Source organism: Podarcis liolepis (assembly GCF_965112155.1).
Source record: "Podarcis liolepis genome assembly, chromosome: 7".
Taxonomy (NCBI): Eukaryota; Metazoa; Chordata; class Lepidosauria; order Squamata; family Lacertidae; genus Podarcis; species Podarcis liolepis.
The window spans coordinates 49,235,059-49,252,892 of record NC_139561.1 but is presented as its reverse complement, the minus strand read 5'-3'; the positions used below and the strand labels follow the sequence as shown (position 1 = coordinate 49,252,892).

Sequence of the window (17,834 nt, the reverse complement as noted above, 5' to 3'; positions counted from 1 at the left end):
AGAGAATTCAGATCTAGAGGAGGGCCTCTACTATATTCAGTTTATTCTTGTATTATTTTTACTCCCACATGCTCGCTATGGTGAATCTGCATTTGAAATTGATTTATTTGTAAAACACCCACCCACTTCACACTCTCTCTTGGTACTCTGGTGCACGACTATCCTGTAAATTTTGGGTACCACCAGTTTCTCTCTTTTTTTTGCAGTCTTCAGTTCTACACATTTCCAATTCAGTTGGCAAGTGCTGTTTTTCTTTTTGTCATCATGAAAATCCATCAACGCCGGAGTGCACATTTCTTCCGATAAACACATTTTGTGTGCAATTTTGCCTAGTGCACACATTTTTGCAAAACAATTCCCCTAATATAATGCATTTTTGTATGTCATTTTCACTGATACAGGCATCTATATACATACTTTACCTAGTAAATGCATTTTCGTGCACATTACCCGGCCAGAGAACTGCATTTCAAAATACAGAGAAGTTTAAATTATGAAAGATGGCTGTTTCACTTTGCATATTGTTTCAGAAAGTGTGAATTTGATAGCTTTGCCTTTTAATGTGAACTGAATTTCTCCCCTATCCTTATATAGCACTGGATTGCTATATAAGGTTGGGATCCCCAAATGGGTGTCACCTTGCCCTACCATGAACATTCCAGTAATGTTGCTAGAGATTTTTTTTAAAAAAGGGCAGCGAGGGGGGGGGCAGAAAAGGGGAACAAGAAAAAGCAAAAGTGCAAAAGAGGTCAGAGTTAAGAGTTGCAGTCCCACTCGCAGTGATCTCTCCCCTCAGAGCAAGGCCTAGTCTAAGAAGGTAAACAAACTGGAAAAGGACAACATTCTGCGATTTTAAACTGGCCACAACTCTATTGATTCCAGATATAGGTAGAATTTGGCTTAGGGATTGGGTGCATATCTCTCCCAGCCTTTTGGTAGATGGCTGAGGCATGACAGGGTCGATCATGGGCTTAATGGGTCCATCACAAGACACAGGTCTAAATTGATGGCTCTTCCACACTGCTGAACGAAGTTCTATGGCCCATTTGTCACACACCTTGGCTTTTGGACAGAGACTTCCAACTAGACACCTCTGACAGAGTACGCCTGTGGTCACACTGTTCTGGAGGTGGGGCACCACTTCACCCCCCCCCTGAGATGTTAGACTAAGGATTCCACCCCAGTGCCTGAAGATTCAACTCTGCTCTCCCCCCCTGGTTTATGGCAACCAGGAGGCTATATTGGGGAAAGAGAGTGTGGTATATTCTACTCAAAAATGAGATTAATGTTTCTTTCTGAATGGACTGCTACCTTCCTGCATCTGACTCCTATCACTGATTTGTTCAGACCACAGTGGTACCTCAGTTTTCAAATGTAATCCATTCTGGTAGACCATCCGACTTCCAAAACATTTGAAAACCAAAGAAGTTACTTCTGGGTTTTCAGCGTTCGAAAACCGAAACATTTGACTTCTGAGACGTTCGAAAACCGAGGTACCACTGTGTGTGTGTGTGTGTGTGTGTGTGTACACACACACACATATATGCAAAGAGAAAGTTCAGCTACTTGATCTAGCCCTAAGCAATGAACAGCTGAAATAAAGCTTTTCTTGTTATTTCTCTTAAATTTCATTTTGAGCAAACACAAACTGAAATTTCAACAAGGGTAGAAAGAGTTAGTGTGCAGGATCTAGTTGCAACACAGAGCTTTTGTTCAGATCTTTTTTCTCTTTCTGACAAGGACTTTATGAGACTAGTCAGTTAATGAAGTAGTTGATGAAGTCATGGCTGTATCCCCCACCCTCACCCCATGTCCACTTACTTGAGGGCTGTTACATCCCTGCCAGCTTTGTAGCTAGAATTCATTCCAGCTACTTCAACTACATTTTTATCCATAGAGTTCTCCTGTTATCTGAGATGGGGCAAAAGGTTACACGTGAGAGAACTTTTCAGTGGTTGCCCCCAGGCTCTGAAATATGTGAAGGTAAGGCAAGAACATTTCTGATCATCTTCCTCTAGACACTGTTCACTTGCTTAGATAGGAGAAGTGGAAAGACAGTGATCACCAGGAGGAAGAAAAGCAGGATGGGGGTGTTCAGGGGTTAGCACTGGGGTCCCTGCTGAGTGTGGGCCTCAGCAGATGCACATTGAGCCCTGACACCACCTCACTGGGATCTGGACTTCAGTAGATGTTCAGTGAATGCCTGGTACTTGCTAGGAGCCACATTTCACTAATCTCACTCTTCAGTGGTTTGATAGACTGTTTACTATTATAAACTGGGTAACCAGGACAGGAAGGAGCTGCGGAAATGACTGCTGGAAGGTGCAAATGTGGATTGTTTGCAACAATCAAATCTTGGCACACATAGTTTTTGTATAGGCCCACAATAAGAAACAAATTCTAACTCTATTATCAGGTAAGCTGCTTTGGTAAATGGTGAATTTAATGCCAAACACCCACGAGGCACAAGAATAGCTGGATTAACAACTCTAGTGTCATGCTGTCAACTGCTGTTTATTTAAATTAAAATGTCACTACCCAGAAATAAATGAGGTAGCTACAAAGCTCCGGATTTCTGTCACTCAGCGTCTTCACAAGCTGGATAATAAAAACGATTCTGTTTCATTTGTGCTATATTGCTTCCTAGGAGATTAGGTTCCGTTACATCATTCAACACAACTCCAAGCTGAATGATGGACAAGGCAGGCACTGTGGATCCAGATTTCTAGGATAGGGTAGAGGAGTTGTTCAACATTTCTCTCCCTTATATGCCCAGGCCTCTTCTATTCTCCTTTCCACCTTGTTCCTGCCTTATTTCACCCTTTCTTAAACAGTTTTTCTAAGAAAGTATAAAATATCATGATTCCACAACTTTTATTTATACCAGAGAGATGGCGAACAATTCTGTCCTACAAAGGCTCCATTTCCTCTTTTAATCTAAATCCAGAACAATTGTGGCCATTGGGGGGGGGGAGGGGCAGATATGTCTGCTCATGTGACCTGCACAATGGGTAGATTTAATGCTTATGGCAGGTTAGTGGTTTCAAGCCTTGCCCCTGAATTATATACCCATTCAGTCAGCCATGTAAATAGACTCTTCTTGTTCATAAACCATAGATGTTTAGGCTTGGCCATGCAGAAAGCACGCAAACAATTCCTGATCATGTGCAGACAGCCTACATTCAGTCTCTGCATGTGTAAGATCTGCTCACGTCATTAAATGAACACATGGAGATTGGAGTGATGTTCAAGTCATCTTCATTCTCCTTCATTCTCAGTATGTTGACTGTGCGAACAGAGCTCATGTCACAGTAGCACAGACAGCAAGAAATGTGCAACTAAATCATTCCTTGAGTGTAGAGCAGGAGAGATTATCAGGAGCGCAAGCCTGACTCTGCCTAACTACCTTCCTCCACTTCCTTTCTAGGAATACCATAAACTCCCATTCCCTCTTACAGGTGTGGGGAACCTTTTTCAGCCCGAGGGCTGCATTCCATTCTGGAAAGCTGTGCAAAATCCATGTACCAGTGGTGGACTAGACCAGAGGCAGAAACTGGTGGAGAAATTGGCCTGTTGTTTACCTTTGTACACTAGACTATTTTCTAACACATTTGCACACATCTCCCTATGTGCCATCGAGACAAGCAAGAGACATTATCAGAGTTCAAGGACACATTCCAGCTAGATTTGTGATGTGAAGTAGGGCCCTGGAGGGGTATGGCCTATAGAAAGTTCTGAGGGCCAGATAGAGAGGCGTGGGAGGCCACATTTGGGCCTGAGGTTCCTGTAGCTGCCCTATTGTCACATATGGTACCCTGATCACTGGCCATGTTGACCCTGGGAGAATGAGGCCAAAACATCTGGAGAGAGTTCTACTCATGGTCTATATAGTACTAAGTGGTCTAAGCTTGGTCTAAGTATAAGATACCTTCCTATTTTCAATTTCACACATAATCAGGGAAATATTTAACTCACATTAACAGACAGGGAACAGGGAAGGTTTTTTTGGGGAGTAGGGCAAACCGACTATACAGTGTGGACAACAGAGAAATATTTACTTTTCCGGTTTTTCCATTTTCACACAAATAGGCTTCATTCCCTGATGCAAGTTCGGGAGCGTTGTCATTTACATCAAGAACTTTGATAGCAACAGGCACTCGAGATATTTGACTGGGGTTTCCTAAGAGAAGAAAAACACAGTGTGGAAAAGAAGAAAAAAGAGAGGTAAGCACACTTCATTTCATACTAATGACATAAAGGACCCAAGGTAGACAGACAGTTCTGTGCTGAAAGCTTGCTGGGCCTTTTCTGCTTCCAATAATTGGGCTGCTTTATCCAATGGCCAAGGGGAAAAGATAAAGAAGAATGGGCAGCAGTTTCACAAAAGGGAGACAGCAAATAAATCCTTATTGCAAACAGCGTTTGTTGGAGATTAGCTTGATGAAGACCTTCTTGGACTAAATTGGTAGATTCTTTTTTCTGATGAAGTTTGCATTGTTTTATTGATAAAGGGCATTCTACATGGGGAAAAGAGGCTGTAAACAACCAAGATTTATTTCGTTGCTTATCTTTGCCATTTTACTCTATTAGCCAGCCTGACTGCACATCTATTATTTCAGCTTGGCAAAAAAGGGGGGGCATGGGGGAGAAAGACAATCCAACTCTAATCAGATTTTGTTAGAAAAGTGAAGTGTGGAATTGATGTAGGTAAAAGAAGAAAGAAGAGAGAGAGAGAGAGTACATTTTGATATTATGCAAGAACACAAGTTCATTAATCTCATCCAGAAATGTTGTTTTGAATTGAAATATTTGTTCATTAAGGTTCTGTAAAGTCGAAATAAAAGCTTTGACCCCCATTAATAGCTATAATTTATCACATCTCTCTTTATAGCCCAATTGCTAGATATATTTACTCAGATGTATGTCTTAATTTTAGTCCATGGATGTATTCCCACATAAAATCTTGATCAGTTCATCCTAGTTTATACTTATTAACAGTAGTGGGGGACCTCTGATCCATGGGCTAATTAGGTTATTAAGCTATTGGAATGTGTTGTAGGTGGTAAGATTGACTATTTCTGTTACAGAAGGAGTAAAAAAAGACAATTTGTGCCCACCATAACTACATGAGACATTGATTGGAATAAATGGGCAACACCTTTGTTAACTTAGTAAGATCTGCAATGAGCAAAAACCAATTAGCAGCAAGCTAACAAACCCTCAATGCTGGTTCCTGAAGTTCAGGCAAAAGCTAGGAAAATAAATATCCTGCTATCTATCTGGCATGGGTGATTCCATCATGGCTTTGAACGCAAGGGCAGAAGGCAGGGTGGGTAACCTCCAGTCTACAAACTAATATTTGCCCGCCAAGAGGCTCAAGTTGATCCATGAGGCCATTTCCCCCAAGCCTTACCCACATGCCCAGTGGGTGATGTGATTTGCGACACCATCTGATGGGCAACAGCATGGGGCAATATCCTGCATTGGCTGTGTGCCTGTTCCCAGAAAGAAACAGCAGCACACAGCCAAAGCAGCAGGATTTCACCCTCTGCTTAGCAACTTATACATTCTGGAGAGGGCAACAGAAGATGCTTGTTTTTAGCAGGTCAGGCTATTTGCCTGTTCAGTATTGTGCATTCTGATTATTAGATGCTGTAGACTGCAGGCTGAACCTTCTGTGTGCTCATCATCTGTCTTGCCACTGAACTACAGTCCCTCATTCTAGAGCCCTCATTAGTTCTAATTTGATTAGTTCTAAGGAGAGGACAGTGTAAGTACATGCTAGTGAGTCATTGTCTGCCTTTCCTTTCTTTTTAGGAATATTAGAAAGGTGCACCATGACAAAGCGTGAGAACTCTGTATACTTGGTCATCATAATATGCAATGTATCACATTGGTCGGCAAGATTTCATGCAATTAATTGCCTTCATTGATGCACCATGAATATGTTTAACATGGAACAATAATGTACTTCTTGCTGAGGGTGAGGAGGGGAATTAAGTTGCATGCAAACTGAGTATTCAAAACATTTCAAAAGCATTTTCTTTATCTAAAGTTGATAAAAAAATACATAAACAATGAATGCATTGGTTTCTTAGTGCCAAGTGTCACATTTAAACACTAAAGATTTCCTTTTATCTAAATTAACGGAATGATGGTGGTTCAAATTTTATAGACATTACAGAGGAATGTAATTAATTAGATAAGCTTCTGAAGAAATTATTCATGCCTCTTGTGACTGCCCCCAAAATGTTTGTCTTTCATCTGAAATACAAACATTAAACCTAAAGATATTATAATTAGAAACTTGGTGAGAATTCACTTTAAGAATTAATTTGCTAAACACTAGAGAAGAACTTGCTGAGTATAGAAACCTCCAAAAGGGGATACCCCTAGATAGCTGCACACTGCATACAACAATCATAATGGATTTATTTGTTTTGTCCATGAACTACAGGCTCTAAGAAATTCTAGGGATTGATGTTCTACAGCTCCAATGGGGAGTATGTGGTCCACTTGTGGGATTCCAGCTCCCATCAGCCCCAGTTAGAATGGCCAATGGCCAGAGATGAGAGGAGTTTAAACATCTGGAGGACCACAGGCATGGGCATAGCCCACGGGCATAGGGAGGTAGGCTTCATGTTAGGGGGAGCAAAACCTCAGTTAGTTAAGCATTTTTATTGACTTACTTGATCTAGGGGGGTAGCTGCCCCCTCCCCTCCACATTGGCTATGCCCATGACCACAGGTTCCCCATCTTTGACCTACAGTCTGCAAAGTAGGTACATAGAGCATGTAAAATAGCATGTTGAGCCACTTCCAACCTAACCCAGTTGATTACATCACTCCATATTGTGGAGGGGGAATATCTTTAAAATGTTCCTTATTAAAAGCAGCTCACATGTAGTAAGTAAGCAGAGCAAGGATAGCATTAGATCGAGCATTTCTCACAGGAAGCACTTGCAGTCTGATCCAGTAATGCTGAATTTAAGGGTTTGGGCTGGATCCTGATATGGCTTAAAACTAAGATAGCTGTACCCATGCAACTGAACAATTATAAGTGGTGCTATCCCTCAAAACATGAAATGTTATATGCAAACCCAATACTTCCAAATAAGCATGTTTAGAATTAGTAAATTCTAAAAGAGACCCACCAAAAGAAATCCATGTACTTATCACTTTGCTGGATTATGAACCACAGTCATAAATCAGACTCACACTGCACAGTGCTTTAAATCGGAAAACCACCCCATTGGATTTTGATACAATTTTTTAAAGCATTAAATCAGGGCCAGATTGTGATAAATAGGAACAGGTTTTCCAAAATGTTAAATGCACTGCTGATTTGGCTGCATGCTTCATTCCCCCTCCCCAAGCTTACAAAGTTCCAGTGTTAATATTTCCATTTGATACACATTTATCAAGATTGTATCTGATGGACCTAACAAGATAGCCTACCTGCACAGTAGCTTAATTTTATTCTGTACTGTTTTATTCTATTCTCCCTCCCACCCACCAATCCTCAGTGCAATCTTTAATCTGCAAAAAACAGAGTGCACTAAGCAATACAGAAGTGACATGTACAACAACATTACCTAATTTCAAGTACAGTGATAAAGGGTAAGGTTTCTGTGGGTGGCACATTAACAGAGAAAAACTAGAATTAGGGAAGCTTCTGAAATTCTTCTTTTCTAAAGTGGTTCTGAGAAAGTAGAAATTCCTTGTGCTTCATTCCCCCCCCCCCAAAAAAAAATAGGGGGGAGAGTGCTGTGCATGCACAATTTGCCCTTCAGCTAACTTTATGATTTCTCTCTCTCTGCATTATCAATGTATGCATAGGTATTGACAAAGAACTGCAGAAGAAAAGAAGAGGGGAGCGGATCATATTTACCACTATCTACATCATTACTTTTGTGCAGTGCTTTGCCAATGTGCAGGAATGTGTTTTCTCACCACACACACAAAAAGAATCCTCTGTGCGATTACATTAGGAATTATCACCTGTGTTCTTTTTGATGCTTCGTCAATGAATTGGATCAATCCATTGGTTATATATAGGGAATACAGAAATGAACTAAAAACTGCTGAAAACTGTCTCCGATTCAATTCTGGAATACTCCTATTTAACCAGGTTTGGGAAAACATCCACCGCCCCTCCATGCTACATACAGAAGCTGAAAGGATGGGCAGTGGAATCTTACTTCAATATGGGCAATAGGACACTGTTTTCCACTGTAGCTGAGTGCAGCAAGCTGAAAACAGAGAAAGCTGAAAACACTTTTTGCTATGTTGAAAGTCACCATTTCTTTGGTCCACTTTTCAAGGGTCATTATCAAATGAATGGCAATAACTCTTTATATGATTATGCATAGGTACATTCAACTCATGTGCAGCTCTATGTGCAACTTCCACTCCACCTGTATTCTTAAGGCCCATGGAGAACAGTGGCCATAGTTTTCACCATAGTGACTTTATATTCATTGTGATCAGTAACGCAGAAACAGAAGACACATCACTGTCAGTAAGCAACTGAAACAAACTAGAATCATGACTCCTTCAGCTGATAACTAGCTACCAGGATTAAGGCAATGCATGTTTTGCTTGGTTTCTCTTCAGAAGCTAATACCTACATTTTCCTAAATTCCAGAAGCCCACCCTCGTTGCTCAGCAACCAATTTGACTTATTGGTTAGAGTGTCAGATGAAAAACCTTGGTTCAAGCCAATGCTCAGACATGAGTCACTGGGTGACACTAACTGAGTCACCATCTCTCAGTCTAACCTTCTCCCAGGATTGTTGTAAGATGGAAATGGGAGAGGGCAGCTATTTGTGCCATCCTAAACTTCTTGGAGAAAAGGGAAAGCAAAAATTCAAAGCTGTGAGCAGTGAAATCCTGTGCATGTTTATTCAGAAGTTCTGTTGGGTTCATAGGACTGCAGCCAGTAAACAGAACACATAAGTTCACATTTTAAACTGTGTTGTTATGGCTTTCATTCTCATTTCATTTCCTGGTTGGATAAAATTTAGAAGAATGGTATCACAGTGCTGAGACTGAGAATAGTATTTAAGGCCAGTGCATGTCGGAAGAGAGGACTAGGCACACTGCTTCCCATGGTGAAAGACTTGTGATCAATTTCACAGGACAACACTTGTAAATCTATAAGCAGCTGTACTCCAATGATCTACAAATCTGATTAAAGATGCTCAGGTTTTGTGCTGATTCACCTTCAGGGGTGATACACATCCTGCAAGGTCACTCACTCTGTGAGGGATTGATAGGCAATGTGGAACTACAGAGGCAAGGGTAAATTTTAATTCCCTGGGAGACACAACAAACAGTTGCTCTATAAAATGCAGCGTCAGCCCAAAATATTTTGCTGTCAGAGTTGTAGGACAAGATGGTGACCTACTCCCATTGCCATGTCCTGAAACAGACTGAATCGGTACCTGAATCATATATGGGTGATGAAGAAGATTGGGAGTGGGGAATGATACCTGCCACAATTCATTATCAGACCTCTTATGATCACTGTGCCATTATGAGGTCTCTTCTGTATGATTCAGGAATCAGGCCTTCAAAGTGGTGGCACCTACCCTTTTGACCTCCCTCCCACTGCATTTCATTCAGAGGACAGCAACATGAAAACAGGGATTTCCAGTGGTGGCTCCCAACTTGTGGAATGCTCTCTCCAAGGAGGCATGCCTTTTTATCTTGGCTTCTAGCCCTTAATTTGGCATTTGTGATCTCCTTTAGGAGGGCAGCTTCAGTATCTATAATGGATTTGAATTTGTTTTTGTATATGCAATTGGTTTCGCGTTTATATATGCAATTCTTGAATATATATTTTACTGCTGATGTTTTGATGGTTAAATCATTTTGATGTATTTCATAGGAATAAATTCTATATATGTTTTCCAGAATGCCCTGGACAATGTATCATTCTACAATGGTTTGCTCCAAAATCCTCCAGTCAGGAGCTGAAGCCCATAGCAGTATCTTTTCTTACTTGGGGGCTATTGTGATTAACCCAGGTAATAGCAAAAGCCTCCTAGCTATGAATCACAGTAGTTCTGTGGCCTCTGTTTTTGGCATCCTGGTATTCTAGATGATGCCAGAGTTCAGTTAGCCATGCTAGCAATGAGGCAGGAAATGCTTTAAAAGGCAAAACATGTGCTTTTAAAAATTATGGAGTATGGAAAAAATGTGAAATTCCAAAACAGTGAGATGCCCACCAGCCAAAATTCACAGAAAATGAAATGCATTTGCTGTTTTGCTTCCTCGTTGTAACAAACTATATTCTTTTTGCATGCCCTAAACAAGAGCACCACTTTCTATCTGACAGATGCTGTAGAGTATGGACTTAGTCCCTGAAAATCAAGGTTCTGTCTCTTCATTTTATTTGGAACCAGGTATTGCCTGCAGCTCAGTGTTCAAATATCTGATTTATAAGATATAAGAATGCAGATGTCCATTTGGCAGCCCTTCTGCTAAAAAAAGGCAAAGGGGGGAAAAGCAAATTTCTCCTGACCTCAGGCTCATAGGCATTTTGCCAATGCATCACAAAATAGTAACTCTTCTCTCTCTCTCTCTCTCTCTCTCTCTCTCTCTCTCTCTCTCTCTCGTGTGTGTGAGAGAGAGAGGGAGGGAGGGAGATTTTAGGAAATAGAAAATGCTCCATCCATATTAACCCTGTTCAGGCTTTCCCGAAAATAACAAACAATAATAAACCATCCAGTCCAGCCTCCTGCAATGCAGGAGTAAATACAGTTAGATAAACACAGTTAGAAACCCTTTTCAGAACTACGCATTCGTCCCTTGGCAAGGATACACTCTATACTATTACTATTTCTTAAAGCATTCTGATAAGCCGCGGGGGATTTCCAGTCCTTTGCCAGATCATTGCCCTTTAAATAAGTTATGATCCCTACCATCAAGCACCATAGACAATCCCACATCTTCACCGTTGAAGAGGATGCAATGGTCAGGCTAGGTGAAGGGAAAGGCTATGACACCCCACCCCACTCACTCCTGCAGAGACTGTGTTAACTTACATAATGGGCTATGTGAAGGTCAAGTCAATTGAAAAAATAATGCGAACACCATGAAATAAATAGCTGGAATGTTTTTTTTCCTTAACAAGAAAAGGGGGTATTAAGGATACAGTGAACAAAGTGATATCAAAAATTATATTTCGGATTACTTTTATCTCTTTATTTCACCCTTTAGCAATTAAGCACACAATCCTGCTTTACTCAACATAACATCTGCAGAATAAACAAACTCTTCCTTCTTACCTGACTGAGGGGAGAAATTATAGTTATCTTCAAATATCTAAAGTGCTGACACATGGAAGATGGAACAAGCTTGTTTTCTCCTGCTCGGGGGGGGGGGGTAGTACTCAAACCAATGGCATCCAGTTACAAGAAAGGAGATTCTGACTAAGCATCAGGAATAATTTTCTGAGGGTAAGAGCTGTTCAAGAGTGGAACAGACTCCCTCAGAAGGTTGTGGACACTCCTTTCTTGGAGGTTTTAAAGCAGAGGTTGGATAGGTATCTGTCATGGATGCTTTATTTGAGATTCCTGCATTGCAGAAGGTCACAGTAGATGATCCTCAGGGTCCCTTCTAAACCTACAGCTCTGTGGTTATATATGTTTTATTGCTAGGTGGATAGAGAACACAACTGAAACTGCCAGAGACTCTTGCTGGATATAAAAAGAATATTCTGGGTAAGAAGCTCTGAGACATAGGAGTCCCAGACTTAAACCAGGCACCCCAAGAGCTATAGAGACCTATAGAGTAACCTGGGACATGGTGGAAGCTGGCCTGTGAAGTAACAGACCAGAAACAAAACAATACTTGCAGCAGACCAGATGTGAGCCAGTGGCTTCTGCGACCCCTTAGTCAGGCATGGGCCCACAGAAGATGTGAAACACCTCTTTTTTATGTGCCACTTCCCCTGGGGTGCAGCACAAGCACATAAGCAGATGCTTTAGCACCATCTCTCCTTCCTCCATCACAGGAAATTCTTGTAGTAAAACTTGCTAAGGCTTAAATGGCAGTCTATTATACAAAGTGCAAGTCGGGAGTGAATAAGCAAAACTTCTATAAGAATGCTAATGTTACTAGTAATTCTGTAGGGAACTGGAAAATAACACAGAAAAGTTAAAGCTATAAGTAAACTCTCTATGACATTATAATATATTTCCCCATGGGGAATCTGTAGGATAACTTTGTTGTATGTCTTTTGTTTTAATGTGTTCCCATGTGATGCTTTTTAAAAACCACATGACTTACAATCTATACATAACTTTTTTTTCTTTTGAGAATGTATAACATGACACTACAGTGATTGTATTTATATTCTTGGTAAACCATAAAGAGGCTTTTTGGCTTGCTGTCAAAAAAGCATAAAACGGTCTCACCGTCTTCATTTTAGACAATGCACTAGATATGAGGAATACTTGCCTGCCCGCCTGCCTGCCTGCCTCTCAATGTTTGTGCAACATGCCCTTGGATTCTGTTGCTGGAAACCACTTCTGTGGCCATATGTAAAAGTTAGTAGTAACCTCATCAAAAGCTCGATTTTGGTATTATAAAACATGCAAGTTCTTTGGTTAGGAAGAACAGTGGTTGAGAGGGGATTGTTTGAAATGAGAAGGGCCTTTTACGTGTCAGCCTTATGTAACAAGTGCACCAGACTTTGCATACTACAGTGTGTGTGGGGGGGGAAGCCTAATTGCTTCCATGATGTATAAATAGCCATAGTCTATCACAGTGACAGTTGAGACAAAATGGTGCAGGGATATACTCAGTAGTGATGACAAAATTCACTTCCCTGTTGTTGTTTTGGGGGTGGGGGTGGGCAATGACATGGAAACAGAATCAAAGTGTTCAGCCATTCAGAGAGGGGATAATGTGATGTCACATTCTGACTTGGCTTTGGTTATACTCAGTGACTCCTTCACATAACCAGATCTAATTTGCTGCAAAGCACTGCAATGCCTTTGCACTCATCTCTGCTTGCTGGGGCTACTTACTCCTAGGAAGAAAATATTGCTGTCAATGGCATCCATGCAACAGGCAATTGAGGAATAAACAGGCAGAGAACAAACACTGATAGTCATCAGTCTGAGCAAGTGTTTTCTTTATGACGCATAGGGGGTGGGGAGAATACTTCAGCACTTGCAAAACACTCCTGTTGCCTCCAAAGTGGATCAGGGCAAACATCACTGCTCAGTGGATTCAATGGACATCCACATCCCATAATGTCATTGTGAAATGACAATGGTAAACTTTTCAATAAAGCTTCAATCTCATTTCTGAAAGTGCAGGACTAGTGTAGAAAATAGAAAAGCATTCTTTTATTTAAGCTGCAGTACTCAAAATCCACTTCATCTGGAAGAGTGCCATTAAAATCAATGAATTATACTTGAGTGGGTGGCTTGAGGTATCAGCTGAATATTTTTGAAAATACTGGAAGTTTCTTTTTACCTATCCAATTAGTTTCTCTCAATTCTGGTTTCTCCGATGTCCCCTTTCCCTTCATGCATTTTTTTTTAAACAAACAAACAAAAACAAAGAAAGAAAGAAAGAAAGAAATGTATTTGGCTTTAGAAAGGGAAAGAGGGTGTGAGAGAGAAATTGAGAGAGTGGGGAATGCATCTGTCAACTTAGCCCCCCCCCCACCTTTCCTTAAGGTTGCAATTCAAAAATGGATGAAGCAAACAGGGAGAGTAAAAATGTAAGGCAGTTCAGCCATTCTATCCAAAGCCCTGCTAAACTCTAACAAGAAGGGTGGAAGTCAGAGAATTCATGCCACCCATTTCTACTTCTTCTTCTTCTTCTTCTTCTTCTTCTTCTTCTTCTTCTTCTTCTTCTTCTTCTTCTTCTTCTTCTTCTTCCCCCATTGGAAAAAAGGTGTCTCAGATCCCCCCACCCCGGTTTAGGAGTAGGAATATTTGATAACTCTGTTTGAAATGGGAACAGAAATTGCTGTGATGTGCATGTTTGTTTGAGGTCGGGAATGGAAATCATGCAAACAAATGCAAGCAGGGGTTGTTGTCATTGGTTTTCTTAGTTCACAAATGTAACATAAAAAACTACGTCATTTTCTGCTTTGTTTTTGACATTTCCCTTCCACTGAAACTCATCAAAATTAATAACATTAGTTTCAGCCATAGCAGATAGCGAGACAAATAATGTAGGTTTTAGTGGAATTTGAACTGTTGTGAAATGGCACCAATTGTGACAAAAATAAGATGGAATCACTGTCTCCTTCCATCCCTCTTTAGGACCATGTCAAGGGAACAGGATGATTTGGATCCAATCCATTTCCTGGTACATTTACATGGGCCCGTAAGGCTTCAGCAGTGGCTGGGAGGAGGGTTTTGTCAGTATTGTACCCTAAGCTCAGGTTGCTCCATTTCCGTATTGGATTGCAAACTTCTGCATAAACATTTGGATGTTTTTGATGCACATTTCTCCCAATATACACATTTTTACATGGTTTTGCATAATATATGGGGTTTTATTTTGCAAGACTTTCTCCCTAATATAATGCATTTTTGTATCCTTTCAGGGTAGAATTGTTGGAAAACTGCATCACAAAATCTGGAGAAATTGTGTTTCAATTCACATATTGGTTCAGGAAATGCGAATTAGCAAGGTCCATATTAAAATGCAAACCAGGTATGTGACAGCTTTGAGGTTTGGCAAATTAGCATTCATTTTTGTGAGCAACCACCAACTTCCTCAGATACATTCAATGAACTGAAAATGATGCTGCTGAAAATCAAGCTGACATTATGAGTACCAAGGATAATATGATATTAATACAATATTAAATATTTCAAATATTGTGCTGTTTGTTCAAATAGATATCTTCCATAAGAAGCATCTCAGGAGACCGTAATACACAAGTGTGACAATAAAGTTGACTTTCATTTGCCAAGGTCCTCTATCACATAGTCCTATGGTTTAGACTACAAAAATATTGTCTTGTGATACAGTCTCTGTAAGTCTGTGCTGTACTGAACAACCACCAGGTCTCCAAGCTCAGATTTATGCAAGATTCGTTTTCGATTTCATTCATATATTTACGGTACAAAAAACAGTACCAGTTCCTTTGTATAGAAAACTGATGGTCAGTAGAAGAAAGCAAAGCCCACTTTTCAATATACCGTATTTTTTGCCCTATAGGACGCACTTTTTCCCCTCCAAAAATGAAGGGGAAATCTGTGTGTGTCCTATGGGGCAAATACAGGCTTTCGCTGAAGCTTGGAGAGCGAGAGGGGTCAGTGCGCACCGACCCCTCTTGCTCTCCAGGCTTCAGGAAGCTATCAGCAAGCCTGGGGAGCCTGCGGGAGTTCCTGCAGGGCTCCCTAGGCTGCGGATAGCAGCCTGCCGCCCGGCGTGTGGGACGCCTTGAAGCAGAGCGCCCCTCGTGCTGGGCAGACATCCGCAGCGTGGGGAGCCCTGCGGGAGTTCCCGCAGGACTCTCCACGCTGCGGATAGCAGCCTGATGCACGGAGCGCGGGGCGCGCTGAAGCAGAGCACCCCGCGCTTCGGGCAGACATCGGCCAGCTCCACAAGCTCAGAGGACAGGATAGTTGGAAAACACTGATTGTTTTTCTTTGGAAGTCCACAGATGATAATGACTTTTAAAAACATTGTGTTGATGTTTCCTTTACACTGACTTGAATGCAAGTTATGTAAATAGCTACATACGTTACATACTTATGTAGACAGTGAGATACATAATTTCACAGAAGCCAAACTACTGTACAGCCGAACAGAAACAGCATTGAGTCTGACAAATAGATGTCAGAGCTCAGTCTGTAGAGTATGAGGCTCTTAATTTTAGGATCATAGGTTGAAGCCCCACATTGGGCAAAGGGATTCCTACACTGCAAAGGATTGGACTAGATGGCCCTTCTGGTCCCTTCCAACTTTACAATTCTATTATTCTTTTAATAGAAAGTGCTGCCTTTTTATATTCCTGTGCATTGGTCTCTTCCAAAAATCTAGTTCTACTGAAAGCCCCTTATTAGACAAGTGCTAAATAATTGCACCCATGGAGGTGGGAATAGTATTTGAATCCATGTCAATTGAAAGTGAAAAACCTCCTATTATCTCAAGGACCGAACTAGCAGCAACAGAAGCATCTTAAATGATTTAGATCATTAGGAGGCATTTTTTAAAGACCTCAAATCCTATTTTCCTTGAATTTTAACAGTTGTTTAATTGTGACAAGTGTGACTTCGTTGTCCAGCTTCACAATAGCTGCTCTCCAAACTTTCCAATAATTAAAACACTTGATAAATATTCAGTGATAATTTGTTGAGATTGCCATTTATCAGTTTTAATGATTATGTTTCTCACATGTTCAGCAGGGACAATTTGTTCTACAGAAGAAATTTACTTCTCGCAAGCATAAATCACAATTAAAAATAATAACATCACCTCTCTACTGCAGATCCATGCAGCACAATACTTTCCATCTCCAAAGCTTTTCAAAAGGGGAAAAAATCCTTTTTAGCTAAACAAAGTTTTTCCCCTGATGCACTATGCATTCCAGTCTTTGTTTCAACGCAAATGTCATATAATTATGCTGGAAATATGGAACGTTTAACCAGCAGGAACTCAAATACATGGCACCATTTGGTATCATTATTTTCACAGTCACTCCATAAAGAACAGCCTTTCCATGGTGATAAATACTGTAGTATTCACATGATGCCTACTGATTGGGATCATATTCAAAAGACTTAAGTTCTATTATAGTTTTTAAACCTTTTCTGTTGCATCTGATGCCTGCTACATAGAGTGTAATTCCACTGGGATTGCCAATATTCACTGGGTCCCATTTCCCTGGAGGAAGCGAGATCTGAAGTAAGCTGTAACACAAAGGACTTCATGTGCAAAAATGAGTTTTCCTCCCCTTCCTTCACATTTTGCAATGACTCTAAATATGTCACACAACAGCATTAGTGAAAAAGCAGTGACACCCTGTGAGCAGCAATGTATGAGAGGTAGCACTTTAATGCAATCTGTTAATTGTGTTCTTTTGCTCTTCCGTAAAAGAGTCTGTTTTCAATGGGGATTGTACAAGAGAAATTCCTGGTGGATTGTGGCCTACTTCCTAAAGATGAAGGGGATTTTGGTTAGCTCTTAATTTTGGAGCAAACCTAAACACACACACACACACCACTGTCTTGGACTCCATGCACAAACTGGAATGTAGATCTATGAATGAAGTTGCGCAGTCAATGAACTGATCTGTGCATGGGTCCATACTGGACTTATGAGGTAGCCCTAGGGTTGTCTCTTTAGCATTTTACAGTTGCTTAGAAACCTAATACCAGTTTTATGGCAATGTGGTAAAAAACAACAGCCCAGTTTTGAAATGCTCCCAGGAAGTTATGAACATAATAACACACAGTCACTTCTTGGTAGGAATGTTGGGGAATTCTGACAAAACAGAAACAAGAGTGGAAATTTCTGGCATTGCTTATTTGTCCCATGTTCATAACAGCAATCGACCAAGCAAATGTGATTTTAGTTTAGGATAGCTCAGTCAATAGAGCATGAGGCTCTTAATCTCAGGGTTGTGGGTTTGAGCCCCACACTGGACAAGAGATTCCTGCATTACAGGGGGTTTGACTAGATTACCCTCATAGTCTGTTCCAACTCTACAGTTCAATTATTCTATGAATACATTCTGTGTCCCCACCCATTACATTGTGTTTCCTTTACATTGAAAGGAATGCAATAACAACATAACCCACACAACTAATTAAATAATGTAAGCTATGAGACTTCACCACAGTGGAC

The 17,834-nt window shown here is 40.8% G+C and overlaps 1 protein-coding gene across 5 annotated transcripts in view; it reads right to left on the bottom strand.

Moving 5' to 3' along the window:
- CDH8 (cadherin 8) overlaps positions 1 to 17,834 on the bottom strand; it is a 236,167-nt gene that overhangs the window by 30,948 nt on the left and 187,385 nt on the right. For all 5 annotated transcript variants that reach the window (XM_083514956.1, XM_083514958.1, XM_083514957.1 and 2 more), the window contains one exon: positions 4,059 to 4,180. In XM_083514956.1, coding sequence (XP_083371082.1) covers positions 4,059 to 4,180 — 122 coding nt within the window. The remainder of the gene's footprint in view (positions 1 to 4,058; positions 4,181 to 17,834) is intronic.